This window comes from Podarcis muralis, chromosome 1 (assembly GCF_964188315.1).
Source record: "Podarcis muralis chromosome 1, rPodMur119.hap1.1, whole genome shotgun sequence".
NCBI lineage: Eukaryota > Metazoa > Chordata > Lepidosauria > Squamata > Lacertidae > Podarcis > Podarcis muralis.
In genome coordinates this window covers 82,185,280-82,200,327 of record NC_135655.1, presented here as the reverse complement: position 1 = coordinate 82,200,327, position 15,048 = coordinate 82,185,280, and the positions used below count along the sequence as shown (strand labels likewise).

The 15,048-nt window shown below is 40.9% G+C and overlaps 2 protein-coding genes and 1 pseudogene across 2 annotated transcripts in view; all 3 read right to left on the bottom strand.

The window, feature by feature from the left end:
• The window catches only part of LOC114601534 (apelin receptor), a 492,419-nt gene that overhangs the window by 349,824 nt on the left and 127,547 nt on the right, over positions 1 to 15,048 (bottom strand). The gene's annotated exons all lie outside the window — the stretch shown is intronic.
• Positions 2,623 to 3,524, bottom strand: LOC144328761 (olfactory receptor 5AP2-like; annotated as a pseudogene).
• Positions 7,148 to 8,074, bottom strand: LOC114584217 (olfactory receptor 5AP2-like). The gene has a single exon (XM_028705863.2). It carries the CDS (start codon positions 8,072 to 8,074, stop codon positions 7,148 to 7,150), a length of 927 nt encoding a protein of 308 aa, XP_028561696.2.

Sequence of the window (15,048 nt, the reverse complement as noted above, 5' to 3'; positions counted from 1 at the left end):
CATAAAACTCTACAGTAGGGGTAGTCAACCTTTTTATACCTACCACCCACTAATGCATCTTTCTTGATGGTAACATTTCCTTACAGCTCACCAGTGCTCGATGGAAGGAGGATTCAGCTTCTGCCGTACTACCCCCTACCACCCACCTAGAATCCTGAAACGCCCACTAGTGGGTGGTAGGAACCAGGTTGACAACCCCTGCTCTACAGCATCAAATAGTTAATGGTCTCTTGTTTACTGCTCTGAGGTTGTTGACTTCCAGTTTAATAATCTGCCTTGCATCAAAGTTAAATGCAGTGGTACCATGAGACCAACATGCCAACAATATCCCCACCCCCCTTGTGTACCAACTCCTTATGGGTTAATTAGTGCTCTGTAAGAAGAGGAAAGCTTTCAAGCCACTGTTCCTGTAAAAATAGCAGACCTTTCAAAATGGAGCAAGGCCCTCAACTCAGGCAATTGTGTAACTCCATACACAAAAAGAACATCCTGGAGTTCATAGGCTTCTGAATGTGTGGTGCTTGTTACATGCATGTATATACAAATGCACACCTGAGATACATGAAGCCAAAGTCACTGCTTTCATGTGACAATTTTTTAAATAAGATTCCACCAACTTATTAAAAAATGTGTCATCATGAAAACAGCTGGTTTGCTGTTTTATAACACTATTTGCCATTATCGGGTTTTATCCAATTTATATACAGAGTAGACCCACTGAAATTTATCAGCTATGTTAGTCATATCCGTTGATATTCTGAGTATGATTAGTGCTCCATGGTTTTTATTGTTGTGTTGTAGTTTAATGAATTGTTTGTGTGCTGCCTGGGTACCTTTGGGTTGAAGGGTGGATTATAAATACAACAACAACAACAATAAGGAGAAGCATGATGATGTTATCAGATCTTTTTAATGGAAATCTCCACTAGAAAGCAATCTGCATGGTACATTGTCAGTGTTGTTAGGACTCTGCTCTCAAAAAAACAAAATATTATACTAAGTAACCCAAGAGAACCAGGGTTCTGTGGCCTCCTCCAAAACTTCCCTGCAGCTTCAACAGTTTCACAAGTATGAGGCACCAACTAGGCTACCACTGACTTCTGCTCTGTACTCTGGGCAGCCCAACCGGAAGTAAACACAAGTATATGGAGGTCACCAGATGGGCAAAAGCTGCTCAACTCTAACTTTCCCTTCCTCCAGCAAAGTGATTTTAACAACAATGGGTATAATGATGGACTTTATCTGATTGGTATTAGGAGAGTGCATTTTTTAATGTTTACATACCCAGTAGGGTAGGAATCACCTTTTTAATGTATGAAAGAAGACCTAAATTAGAAAGCTCATGAACTCCAGTCATTGTAGCTACCTGTTGTTCTTAACTTGGCACACAGTATACCATCTCCAATCCCAGCTACAATAAAATTTTAAAAACCAGTTTGTTTGTTTTCTGTGGAGCATCAACTACTTCTCCAACAAAGAAGACCAGAAGAAAGGCTTAATAAAAACAAAACAAGAAGTTCCTTCTCTAGAGTCTAGACAATGGGTGCTTAAAAGGTGAAGCAATGCTATAACCTCATTCCTTGGCTACTGAAAGGTGGCAGCAAGACAAAAGAAATGAGAGTAGTGTCTAGAAACTGGGATGTTGCAGATGCTAGAAACTGGGACATTGCAGACTAATGCTCATCCAGGGGAGGAGCAACTGCTGCTTTTGCAACCCTTCCCCATTGAATCCCATGTCTTTTATACAGCGTCCACTAGAACACCCTGACTCTGTAATCACAACATTACAAAACCCTCAGCAGTATGGACTGATGTAATACTAATAGCAGACTGTGTGGCCTTCATCAATCCATGCTCAATCAGCCTCAATGCAACTGTTTAAAACATTATTTAAGTGCCTTGTTGAATCAGTTGAAGGCTCATCTAGCTCACCATCTTGTCACCAACATGAGCCAGTCAGAAGCTTCTGCATGCAGGGAGTTTTGGTGCTGACCATCTTCCTGTTGCTTGTCCCAGATATATGCTTCTTTTATCCAAAGAGGTTTCCATTAGCAATTCTGACTAGAAGCCATTGAGGTATCTATCCAATATAAATATGCCTAATAAGCTAATTCTCCATGAAATTTGTCCAAAGTAAGGACTATAATATGAGCTTACCTTACAGGGGTTTGGTAAGATGCCAGAGAGAATGTATGTAAAGTGCTTCAAACATTTAGTTATTTGCTTTTATTTGATCAGATTATGTATCTATATACATAGCTTTTCAACATCTGGACTCAAAGTAGTTCATACAGTAAAGCTGAGCAACAACTTGAAACACCATAAAGTATATTTCATTTCTATCTTCTGCTCTCTTAGTCAAAAAGGATATTCATTGAGTCTTCAAGGCTTCACTGGGAAGTTGCTATCAACTTCTTTTGGTTCTCTAAGAGAGGCAGCTATTGGAGAAGTCCTATTGGAAAATAGTCCTTGAAATATTTCCACAAGGCCCAATTTCTGCCACAAAATTACTTATTCTTTTTAAATATTCCAGTCAAATATCAGCCAAATCCCAAATAAACAGCTGCTATCCTCCAGCAGTCTTCACAGAGCATTCCATATCAACACTAAACCTTAACATTGTCAGGCAATATGCTTCTCCATCACCCGTGTCAAAGCACTCTTGACTTTCTTGTTCCTCAAGCTGTAAATGAGAGGGTTTAGCATGGGAATTACCACTGCATACAACAAAGAGGTCACTTTGCCTCCATTTGTTGAATTAGGTTGGAGGTAGATAAAGATCAAGCTTCCATAAAGGATGATGACAGCCAGCAGGTGAGAGGAGCAGGTGGAGAAGGCTTTGTGCCTGCCCTCAGCTGAGTGAATTCTCAAAATAGTGACAAAGATGTAAGTGTAAGAGATAAGGACGGTGAAATGGGTGCTTATCAGGTTAAAGCCAGCAAAAGCAAACATCACATACAAATTGATGCTGGTATCAGAACATGAAAGCTGAAAGAGTGGAGGACCTTCACAAAAAAAATGATCAATGACATTAGGACCACAAAAGGATAAATGAGTCAAACATCCTGTGTGTATCATAGAATTGACTGTTCCAGCAATATATGAACCAGCCACCAGAGAAATACAAACTTTCTGAGACATGGTGATTGTGTAGGTGAGTGGGTTGCAGATGGCCATGTACCGATCATATGCCATAGCAGCCAGGAGGTAACACTCAGTGGTGGCAAAAGTTACATAGAAATAGAATTGAACTAGACACTCATTGAAAGTAATCACTTTCTTTTCCCTTAAAAGGTCCATCAGCAGCCTTGGACTGATGGTGGTTGAATAGCAAATATCTAAGAAGGACAAATTGTGTGAAGTCGAGCATCAACCCTGATTAACATAAGAATCCCAAAATTCCCCACAATTGTGATGAGATAATTGACTAGAAACAATGCAAACAAGATGGCAGCCAACTCTGGACTGTCAGTGAATCCCAAGAAGACAAACTCCTTCACTCTACTGCTGTTCCTGTCAGGCATTTTCCCCCCTGATGGAATCAAAGAGAAACAAAATGGGAAAACTGCTTAGTAGTTTTCTGTCTGAAATGAGGTAAGAAATCTCCACAGTTATATGGGTTTTTAATCCCTAGAAGACGACAGCATTGTCATTAAAGGATGGTAATCGGTGGAGAACAGAACTTCATGTAGATGAGTAGTGTAGAATTTCCATCTCTCCAGCTTCAGAAATAAAACAGAGTCACTACATTACTTGACATAGTGTTGTAATAAATAGCCTTACACAACATAAAAGCTTGTAACTTTAGGAAGGGCAAAGTGGGACTCAGCCACAACCACACCCTAACCCACATGTAGCCAACTTAGCTGATGACTGATCAACCTGCTTCTGAGAAAAAGGTTGCTCTAGCAGCTTCTACCCCGCCATCAAGAAATTACCTGGGATATCATTATTTTCTTTCTCCAGTGGAAGTTTCTACTGGTGCGACTGCTCCAATTTAGGTTTAAGAGTGGACTGTATTCCTCCAAGAACCTATAAAATGCATCTTACACTGTTTGATAAGGAAGTATCCTCTTAGCTTGAATTGCTACAGACAAAGTGGAAGACCTGAAGTTGCTGCATTGACAGAAAAAGTTCAGCATGTACTTTTGGACATAGTCCATACAGCTCAACATCATCCAATACGAAATGGTCTAAGATGGTTGACTTCCAGTCTAATAATTTGCATTGGGTCTAGTTATATACGATGGTGTCATGAGACCTAGATGCCAACAACAACTGTTTCCTCTTTTTGTAAACAACCCCCTTAAGGGCTAATTAGGACTCAGTAAGAAGAGGAAAGCTTTCAAGGTTTTACACCTGGTAGAAATATCAGGCCTGTCAAAATGGAGCAAGGCACTCAAGTGAGGTGCCTGAGTAGCTCCATACATGCTATAGATACTATGGAGTTTATAGCTTTCTGAATGAGTGGTGCTTCTTCCCATGGCACCTGTCCTTCTGCGATACCTGTTGTTCATCTACTATTACTCCCAGAATGCCATGTGTCTTATTATCTGAGAACAGGACCATCTCCTTCCCTTGGGGCACAGCCCAGTCCTTTGCTGCCCTCTCCATCATTCTCATCTCTTACATCTTATCTGTCCTTAGAGTGAACCCATGGAGTGTCAGGCTTGGGGTGAGCAGCTTCCTCCCTCCCTTTTTCTGTGGATAAGCCGAACAAAGCAAAAATAGTCTCTTATCGTTCAAAGAGATTTTAAGGAACCCAGCTCAAGAACAATGTGTCCATCTCAGAGGAAAGGTGCTCCCAATTAAGGTTTCTACCCACTTCCCCCATAGTCACTTCCGCTGCTTGCAACCTGATCTTGCAACCATCGTGCCTTTTGTGTAGCTACCTTATTTAATCTCCTGGACAACTGGACACTTTCCAGCAAACCAGAGTCTGTTAACTCTCTCTCTCTATCCCTGTTCTTCTTCTTCTAGCTGTCACACCCAGTTCCTCTCAACCTTTATCTTCTGAACTATGTCCCTCTGCGAACCACTGTTCCAAATCTATACTTTCCCACTGCTCCTGGGAAGATTCAGGATCCTGATCAGGAGCGGGGGGGGGGGGGGCTTCCACCATTCCTCATCTGTGCAGCCCTCCTCAGCACGGACCCTGACATGAAGCCTTCTTCTGTGTATGCCTTTGAGCAAGACAAATAGGTGTCTGCGTTCTACACTCTAGTGCTCTTCATGCAGTCCTCTGATCTGCAGCCTGAGGAACAAAGGCATTACAAAAGCTTTCAGAAAACTCATGAACAAGGAGCAGAATTCCATCTTAAACTGAGATCCAGTGTTACTACTGATTCTCTTTTTGTGAGCTCAGTTATTAAAATGAGACTAATTCTACAGTTTTCAAATGATTTCCTTTCACTTGTAACTGAATAAGAAAACAAGAGACTTTTGTTTTTGTATGACATTCAGTGACCAATTTGGTGCAAATTAAAACCAACTAAAATGTTGGCTAGTTTATCAAAACTCAAGTCCAAGGTACAATGTAAATCTACATGGTAGCAGGCAATTTTAAAAGGGTGTTGTTGCCAGTAAATAAAATAAGCAAGTAAAATCTATTTATCTTTTTTCAGTAGCATTGCTAAGATTGTGTAAACAGAACTCCCTCACAGGGATAACTGCAACAGAAAACTGCATAAGGTTTATTGTGTCATAGGGGGGGAAACATGATTTCTGGTATTAACAATGTTTTTGACTCCCAATTTAATAATCTGTCCTGGGCCTTGTTAAATGCACTGGTGCCATGAGAACAACATGCCAAAAACTGTTTCCCCCTTTTATTGTAAATAAACTCCTTAAGGGCTAATAAGGACTCTGTAAGGATATGAAAACTTTCAAGGACTGGTATATAGTGTTGTATTCATCTAACATATACCAAGAGTAGACCCACTGAAATATATAGGCCTAGATTCGTAATGTCCATTGATATCCATGGGTTTATTCCAAGTAGGACATACACTGGATGCAATCTACACCTTTTCTTTTGTACTCTTGATCATATTTTCATGAATGGTTTATGTACTGCCATGCATACTTTTGGGTTTAATTAGATAAAGACACATTCACCCCAGCATTCTGTCTCCCACTTAGAGGTACCAAGTTCCAAGGGAGAATGGGGGCAGAACATCAGGTCATTGGGAGGAATCAGGAGGTGAAGCTGAACATAGCAGCAGCAGACCTTCAATGGCCAGTGGCCATTCCTCCTCCTCTTGCCACCACAACTGCCTGGGAGCTGCTTCCCTGCTCCTTCTCCTCCACAGCAGTAGAAGGAAAAGGTGCCAACCACTGATATCATGTCCCACTCAGCTCTGCACTTGGCCTCCTGCACCCCCTTTGAATATTGGGGACCTGGCCCCCTCCCTAAAAATATTGGGGGGGGGGGGGCTCAGCCTCTGGGAGATGCCCTCCCACATGAGCCAGCCTGCTGCTTCTGTTAACAGGGAATGATAGTGTTGCACATCTTCCTGTTTCTTGTCCTTGATGTATACTGCTTCTGAACAAAGAGGATTGATTGAGCTATCCTGGCTAAAAGTAATTAGGGTTTCTATCCTCTATTCATGACCTGACTTTACCCAGTGTTTACATACCCTCCATGACTTTACCCAATGTTAGGAGAATAACACCACATTACTTTACATTATTGTTCCACAATACCAGAGAGAATGCATGTGAAGGACTGTGAATATCTAGTTATTTATTTCCATTTATTTAGAATCAGTATATACTGCTTTTCAATGACAAATGTACAGTACTTAACGGAATTTATGCTTTAAAAGTGGACAACAAATTAACACATCCTAAAACATATTACTCCACTATTATCTTTTCCCTTACTCAAAGAGGATATTCCTTGAGACTTGTAGGCTCTACTGGATAGATGTTTTTGCCTCTTTAATCAGACCAGATGGCATATTGGAAAGAAGCCCAGGCAATTTTTCTGCAAAGGAGCCCAGTTTCTGGCCCACTGTAATCCTTCCTTCCTTTCCCTTTTGCTTTCCGGGTTTCAGTCAAACTTCAACCAGATGCCAGATACATAACTGCAACCATCCAGCAGTCAATATTTATATAAAGCTTACTATACAAATAGTTAATATTGTTAGCGAATATACTTCTCCACTACCCGTCTCAAAGCACTCTTCACCTCCTTGTTCCTCAAGCTGTAGATGAGGGGGTTTAGCATGGGTATCACCACCGCATACAACAAAGAGGCCACTTTCTTTCCTTTGGTTGATGAACTAGGTTGGAGATACATAAAGAAAAAGCTTCCATAAAGGATGATGACAGCCATCAGGTGAGAGGAGCAGGTGGAGAAGGCTTTGTGCCGACTCTCAGCTGAACGGATTCTCAGAATAGTGACAACAATATAAGAGTAAGAGATAAGGACTGTCAAATGAGTGACCAACAGGTTAAAGCCCACAAATGCAAACATTGCATACAAATTTACACTTGTATCAGAACAGGAAAGTTCAAAAACCGGGGGACCTTCACAAAAAAAATGATCGATGACATTAGGGCCACAGAAGGATAAACGAGTTATACAACCTGTGTGTATCATAGCATTGACAGATCCAGCAATGTATGAACCAGCCACCAGGCAAACACAGACTTTCTGAGACATGGTGATTGTGTAGGTGAGTGGGTTGCAGATGGCCATGTAGCGGTCATATGCCATAGCAGCCAGGAGGTAACACTCAGTGGTGGCAAAAGTTACATAGAAATAGAATTGAACTAGACACTCAGTATAAGTAATCACTTTCTTTTCCCTTAAAAGGTCTATCAGCAGCCTGGGACTGATCGTGGTTGAATAGCAAAGGTCTAAGAAGGACAAACTACTAAGGAAGAAATACATAGGGGTGTGAAGGCCAGCATCGGCCCTAATTAACAAAAGCATCCCAAGATTCCCCACAATTGTAATGACATAGTTCACAAGAAACAATGCAAACATGGTGGCAGCCAACTCTGGACGATCAGTGAATCCCATGAACACAAACACCTTCACTCTACTGCTGTTCCTGTCAGCCATCTCTCCACCCACCCACCCCCCGACAGAATCGAGGAAAACAAATGAGGATGAGTGAGGAATGGGACAATTCTTATTAGTGTGCTATCAGAAATAAGGGAATCAGTCTTTTCAACTATATGTATTTTCTTACAAATAAATAAAAGACATACAGAGAGATTTTAACCCCTGAAAGATGTCAGGACTATGAGATTTAATACAAACAATGCAAACAAGATAGCAGCCAACTCTGGATGATCATTGAATCCCAAGAGCACAAACACCTTCCCTCTACTGCTGCTCCTGTTGGCCATCTTTTTCCCCCTGATGGAATCAAAGAGAAACAAAATAGGAAAACTGCTTAGTAGTTTTCTATCTGAAATGAGGTGAGCAACCTTCACAGTTATATGGGTTTTTAAAAAGAGAGAGGTTTTAATTCCTAGAAGACGGCAGTATTGTCACTAAAGGATGGTCATCAGTGGAGAACAGAACTTCATGTAGATGAGTACTGTAGAATTTCCATCTCTCCAGCTTCAGAAATAAAATAGAGTCACTGCATTACTTGACATAGTGTTGCAATAAATAGCCTTACACAACATAAAAGCTTGTAACTTTAGGAAGGGCAAAGTGGGACTCAGCCACACCCACACCCTAACCCACATGTAGCCAACTTGGCTGATGACTGATCAACCTGCTTCTGAGCAAAAGGTTGCTCTAGCAGCTTCTACCCCGCCACCAGGAAATTACCTGGGATATCATTATTTTCTTTCTCCAGTGGAAGTTTCTACTGGTACAACTGCTCCACTTAGGTTCAAGAGTGGACTCTGTATTCCTCCAAGAACCTATAAAATGCATCTTACACTGTTTGATAAGGAGCAGAAATTGCTACAAAGTGGAAGACCTGAAGTTGCTGCACTGACAGAAAAAGTTCAGCATGTACAGCATGACATAGTCTATACAGCTCAACATCATCCAATACGAAATGGTCTATGATGGTTGACTTCCAGTGTAATAATTTGCATTGGGTCTGGTTATATACGATGGTGTCATGAGACCTAGATGCCAACAACAACTGTTTCCCCTTCAGGTAAACAACCCCCTTAAGGGCTAATTAGGATTAGGCAAGAAGAGGAAAACTCTCAAGGTCTTGCACCTGGTAAAAGATATCAGGCCTGTCAAGTTGGATCAAGGCACTCAAGTGAGGACCCTGACCTCCCTGCCAATTTGGATACAATAACGGAACTGGAGGCCCCTCGACTGTCCTCGGGTCCAGTATTGGATCACTTTGACTGGATATCCCCAGCCGATGTAGACAGACTCCTCTGAGCTGGAAAGCCTACCATCTACCCTCTTGACCCATGACCATCCTGGCTGATTAGAGCATGTCCAGACAAGGTGTGGGGCCCCCTCAGTGAGATCATCAATTTGTCCCTTGGCACCGGGACATTCCCAGGGGAATTGAAGGAGGCAGTGGTGCGCCTGCTCTTAAAGAAAACATCTTTAGATCCTTTAAATCTATCCAATTACCTGAGAAAAACATGCTTCAGTATTGAGATTCGGAAATGATTGAAACTAAGTTATGACTGAGAAAAGCTTAACTTTTAGAGTAAATATTAAGATGAAAATACAAAAACACATGAAACAAGGTATTAATTTGCTGTTGATTTTTATTGTAAAGAATGCAGGGATGGAGGATGTGGGGAAGTCCAGTTGATGATGAAAAAAAAGATTTGGAAAAGTGTATTCTTTTTTGTTTTTTTCCATTTTGTAAAAAAAAAAAAAGCTTCTGTTGTGTTATCGACGATGTATTGACGTTGTACTTTGACCCTGGAAAACAAAGCAATAAAAAATATTTTTTTAAAAAAAATAAATCTATCCAATTACCACCCGGCTTTGAATCTTTTGTTCCTGGGTAAGGTGATTGAGAGTGTGGTTGATGAACAGCTTGGTGGGTTTCTGGATGAAACATCAGTTCTGGATCCATTCCAATCCGGCTTCCATTCTGGACTGCCTCTCCTGGTATGTCCCACGGAGGAACTTACGGTCTTCAAACAAAAACATCTTGGAGGTCCCAGGCCACAGGGAGGTTAGGCTGGCCTCAACCAGAGCCAGGGCTTTTTCGGCTGTGGCCCCAATCTGGTGCAAATTAAAGCCCACTAAAATGTTGTCTACTTTATCAAAACTAGAGTACAAGTTACCATTTAAATCTACATGGTAGCAAGCAATTTTAAAAGTGTGTCATTCCAAGTAAATAAAATAAAGCAAGTAATATCTATTTATCTTTTTTCAGCAGCATTACTAAGATTGTGTAAAACTCCCTCACAGGAAGGAAGGAAGAATGGCCTATCACTGAAGGCACTTGATTCAGCAACTATTGCCACTACCTAATCAATAGTCATTCTTCACTCCCCATTCCCAGGGGGCTTTCCGAATATAAGCCTCACATCCCTATTTCAGTGGCTAGTGCTGTAACTAAGAGGAGCTAACCACAAATATCCATCTAGAGCCTGTTATCAAAGAGAACCTACTTTGTGCGCTAGAGGGAGCTTCAGCTGATGAAGCATCTTGGCCCCACCCAGGTGACAAAATGTCAAAGTGAGTTAAGCAGATGTGCTAGTTCAGCAGTGCAGTTTTCTTTTCCCCTACCATTGCATGAGGTCAAACAGGTTTTGGGGGGTTGAAATCATGAAAAACCTGTTTATCAAAATCCAGGAGCTTACAGTATGGGCAGCAAGGTCCCCTTCATAAAACCTTCAATGCTGAAAATAACTGTAACAACAGATAACAACATAAGGTTTATTGTGTCATAGAAGAAAAAAGATTTCTGGTATTAAAAATGTTTTTGACTCCCAATTTAATAATCTGTCCTGGGCCTTGTTAATTGCACTGGTGCCATGAGAACAACATGCCAAAAACTGTTTACCCCTCTTATTGTAAAAGCAAAAAACAAAAAAAAAAATCCTTAAGGACTAATTAGAACTCTGTAAGGAGATTAAAACTTTCAAGCATTGGTAATATGGGGTTGGTATCCATCCAACATATACCAAGAGTAGACCCACTGAAATATATAGGCCTAGATTCTTAATGTCCATTGATATCCATGGGCTTACTCCAAGTAGGAGAGACACTGGATGCAATCCATGCTTTTCATATCATACTCTTGATCATATTTTCATGAATTGTTTGTTTGCTGTCATGCATACTTTTGGGTGGAATTAGATGAAGGCTCATTCACCCCAGCATTCTGTCCCCCACATAGAGGTGCCAACTTCCAAGGGAGAATAGGGGCCAACATTGTGAGCATAACATCAGCACTTTGGAAGGAATCAGGAGGTGAAGCTGAACATAGCAGCAACACGCCTTCAATGGCCAGTGGCCATTCCTCCTCCTCTTGCCACCACAACTGCCTGGGAGCTGCTTCCCTGCTCCTTCTCCTCCACAGCAGTAGAAGGTAAAGGGTAACAAGCCACTGAAGTCATGCCATGCTCGGCTCTGCACTTGGCCTCCTGTACCTCCTTTGTTTTTTTGTTTTTTTTCAAAAAAAAATTAGTTTTCCAATTTTATAATAAACACAAAAGAAAAACAGACAGACAAAACATATAACTTAACTGTTAAAATCCCAATTTAAATAACATTGTTGGGTGACTTCCTCAGATCCCCCCTAACTATGTTTCCATAATAATCATTTTAGCAGTTTTCCGATATCCACATTCAAATACAATTAGCTTATTCCATTAACATCTTTCTTTCTTTTCATAATGTTCTCACTCCATAATGTTATTCAGTTCCACCTATTTTATTCCTAGGCCAATTTGGTACTTACAAGTAGTTCTACTTAAATTATGTTAGAGTATCTAGCCAAATAGTCCTTAAATTTCTTCCATTCTTCTTGATGCTTCTCTTCTTTCTGTTCGCGGATTCTTCCAGTCAGGTCGGCCAGCTCCAAACAGTCCATCATCTTCATCTGCCATTCCTCCACTGTTGGTATCTCTTGTGACTTCCAGTTTTTGGCTAACAAAATTCTTGCTGCAGTTGTGGCATACAAAAATAATCTAACATCTTTTCTGGGCAGTTCCAAACCTATTATTCCAAGTAGAAAGGCTTCTGGTTTCTTAATAAAAGTATATTTCAACATTTTTTTCAATTCATTATATATGTTTTCCCAGAAGTCTTTCACCTTTGGACACATCTACCACATATGGTAAAAGATACCTTCTTTTTCTTTACATTTCCAACATAAATTATCACTCATATGGTAGATGTTTGCTAGTTTCACTGGGGTTAAGTACCATCTATACATCATTTTCATTATATTTTCCTTTAACATCGTACATGCAAAAAAAATTCCTTCCAGTAGCACCTTAAAGACCAACTAAGTTAGTTCTTGGTATGAGCTTTCTTCTTTTTGTTTTGACTATGGCAGACCAGCACGGCTACCTATCTGTAAATCGTACATGCAGTAAACTTAACCCCTTTCTTCCACAACCTTTCCCAATCTTCAAACATTATATTGTGTCCAACATCTCTTGCCCAATCTGTACCTCCTTTGAACATTGGGAACCTGGCCTCCTCCCCAAAGATATTTCGGGAGGGCAAAATGGCTTGGCCCCTAGGAGATGCTTCTGTATACAGGGAATGATATTGCTGCTCATCTTCCTGTTTCTTGTCCTTGATGCATACTGCTTCCGAACAAAGAGGATTGATCTACCGTATTTTTCGCATCGGCCCTAATTAACAAAAGCATCCCGAGATTCCCCACAATTGTAATGCCATAGTCCACAAGAAACAATGCAAACAAGGTAGCAGCCAACTCTGGACGATCAGTGAATTCCGAGAACACAAACACCTTGACTCTACTGCTGTTCCTGTCAGCCATTTTTCCTCCCCTGACAGAATCAAAGAGAAACAAATGAGGATGACTGAGGAATGGGACAATTCTTAATAGTTTGTTATCAGAAATAAGGGAATCAGTCTTTTCAACTATATATTTTTTCTTACAAATGAGAGAGAGAGAGAGAGAGAGAGAGAGAGAGAGAGACTTTAACCCGTGGAAGATGTCTATGAGACTATGAGATTTAATGGATTGCCATTGGTGGTGAACAGAACTTAATGAATTATAGGAGGGTGGTATTGAATTTCCATCTTTCCAGCTTCAGAATTCAAAGCACTGCCACTACATTGCTTAACAGAGTGTTGTAATACACAACATTAAAAGGTGGTTGCTGGAGGGAGCACAGAGGTTTCCTCAGAAACACCTGTATCTGTGGACAACTTGCTGGTTTACCAACCCTGAGTCATTATTACGCACAACAAACTGAACCCATCTATAAGGTGTGGTCACTATAGGTGCAGATCTTATTCCTTTAAAAATAGCTTCTGTTTGAAATATATTGATAGCACTTTATTTTTTAGAATAGTTAAGTCCAAGCATTTGCATACACATTCATGAGCACACACTGAAATGTCTTTGCTGACGCATTCCCAATATGCAGGTCTGAGCATGATGTTGTCCTACAATGTATTTCTGTTTTGTAAGTAGGTGTGTGTATCTATAGAAAAAACATTCTGATTGTTTTGGTTATAGTGTCCAGACAGAAAATATTACCACTATTAATTGCCAATTCTAAGTTAAGTTTGAGCTTTCTGCCCTTACTCAAGAAGGAGAATAAATTATCAGCTTCTTTTTAGCACACTGTAGGTATGAGTATGTTGTATGTATTGTGACCTTTGGGGTATACAGTGGTACCTCTAGTTGCAGACTTAATCCGTTTTGGGGTGCCATTCGCACCCCAAAAAGTCTGCAACTAGAGCGCCTCTTCTGCACATGTGCATGGCGCGATTGAGCGCTTCTGCGCATGCATGAGTGGCAAACCCAGAAGTAAACACTTCTGGGTTTGCCGAGTTCATAAGCTGAAAGTCCATAACAAGAGTGGAACGCAACATGAGGTATGACTGTACTGTTCTGTGAGAACTCCTAGATGGAGAGCCCTCTAATTAGCCAATATGGAAAGCCCTGAATAGCCTTTTGGTGAGCTTTAGAGACCTGGGATCCCAGAACCTACAGACCTTAGGGTAGCTGCCCCATGCAACCTTTAGACTGCACTCCATTCTTTGTCCTTCTATCAGACGGGAGCAGCCCTGCTCATCATAAGGAAAAGTAGATAACCCAGCCCACCACCTCAGTTTCAACCCCAAACCTCACTGGCCCCTTTCTCCTCTATCAAGAAATGGGTACAGTCTTCTTCCACACTCTCTTTTTCCCTGACTTCCATTCAGGCTTCAAAGCCATTGGGAGGAGACTGAAAGTTTAGAGACTCTTAGCACCAGACGCACCTTACCCAACTGCAGCCCATATTGACTGATTACTAGTCAAGCTACTCGTGTACAAGTTGCCAGTCTAGCATCTTCTACTCAGCAATTAAGTTACCTGTCATATCATTTTTCCTTTACTTGTAGCATCCAGTGGAAGTGCCTACTGGTGAATCTGCTGTTTTTTGGGTTCAAGAGTCTTCCTCCAAGGTCCTCTAAAATGCACCTTACACTGTTTTATATCCAAGCACACTGTTAGCTCAAATAGCTGCACACATAGTGAAACATCTGCAGTTGTTGCATCCGTGGAATTAGTTCCACAGGCACAGCATGGCATAGTGCATAGAGCTCTACATCATCCAATAAGAAATGGTCTCTTGTGTACTTCTGGTGCCTTATATCTCTGAGATCTGTCTGCTGACATCTCGAGAGACCACCAGGTAGGCTATAAACAATTACATGGGTGGCAATAACTACACAGTTTTCTATGATAAACATGTTTTCCTTAAAACAGAAGTAACAACCTAGTCCCAGAGGATCAATCCATATTTAGCAGGAACTTATCCAGGCAAATATCTGCCCACACTTCTTATCTACATGCAACAATCTAGCATACCCTTTGGTTGCTTACACTATCAGATCATAAACATGTTTGTTAAGAAATAGGACTTAGAATGCACATTGTGCTT

Bases quoted from the DNA above. Each gene is read 5' to 3' on its own strand.
- LOC114584217 (XM_028705863.2), bottom strand. From the start codon at position 8,074: ATGGCTGACAGGAACAGCAGTAGAGTGAAGGTGTTTGTGTTCATGGGA.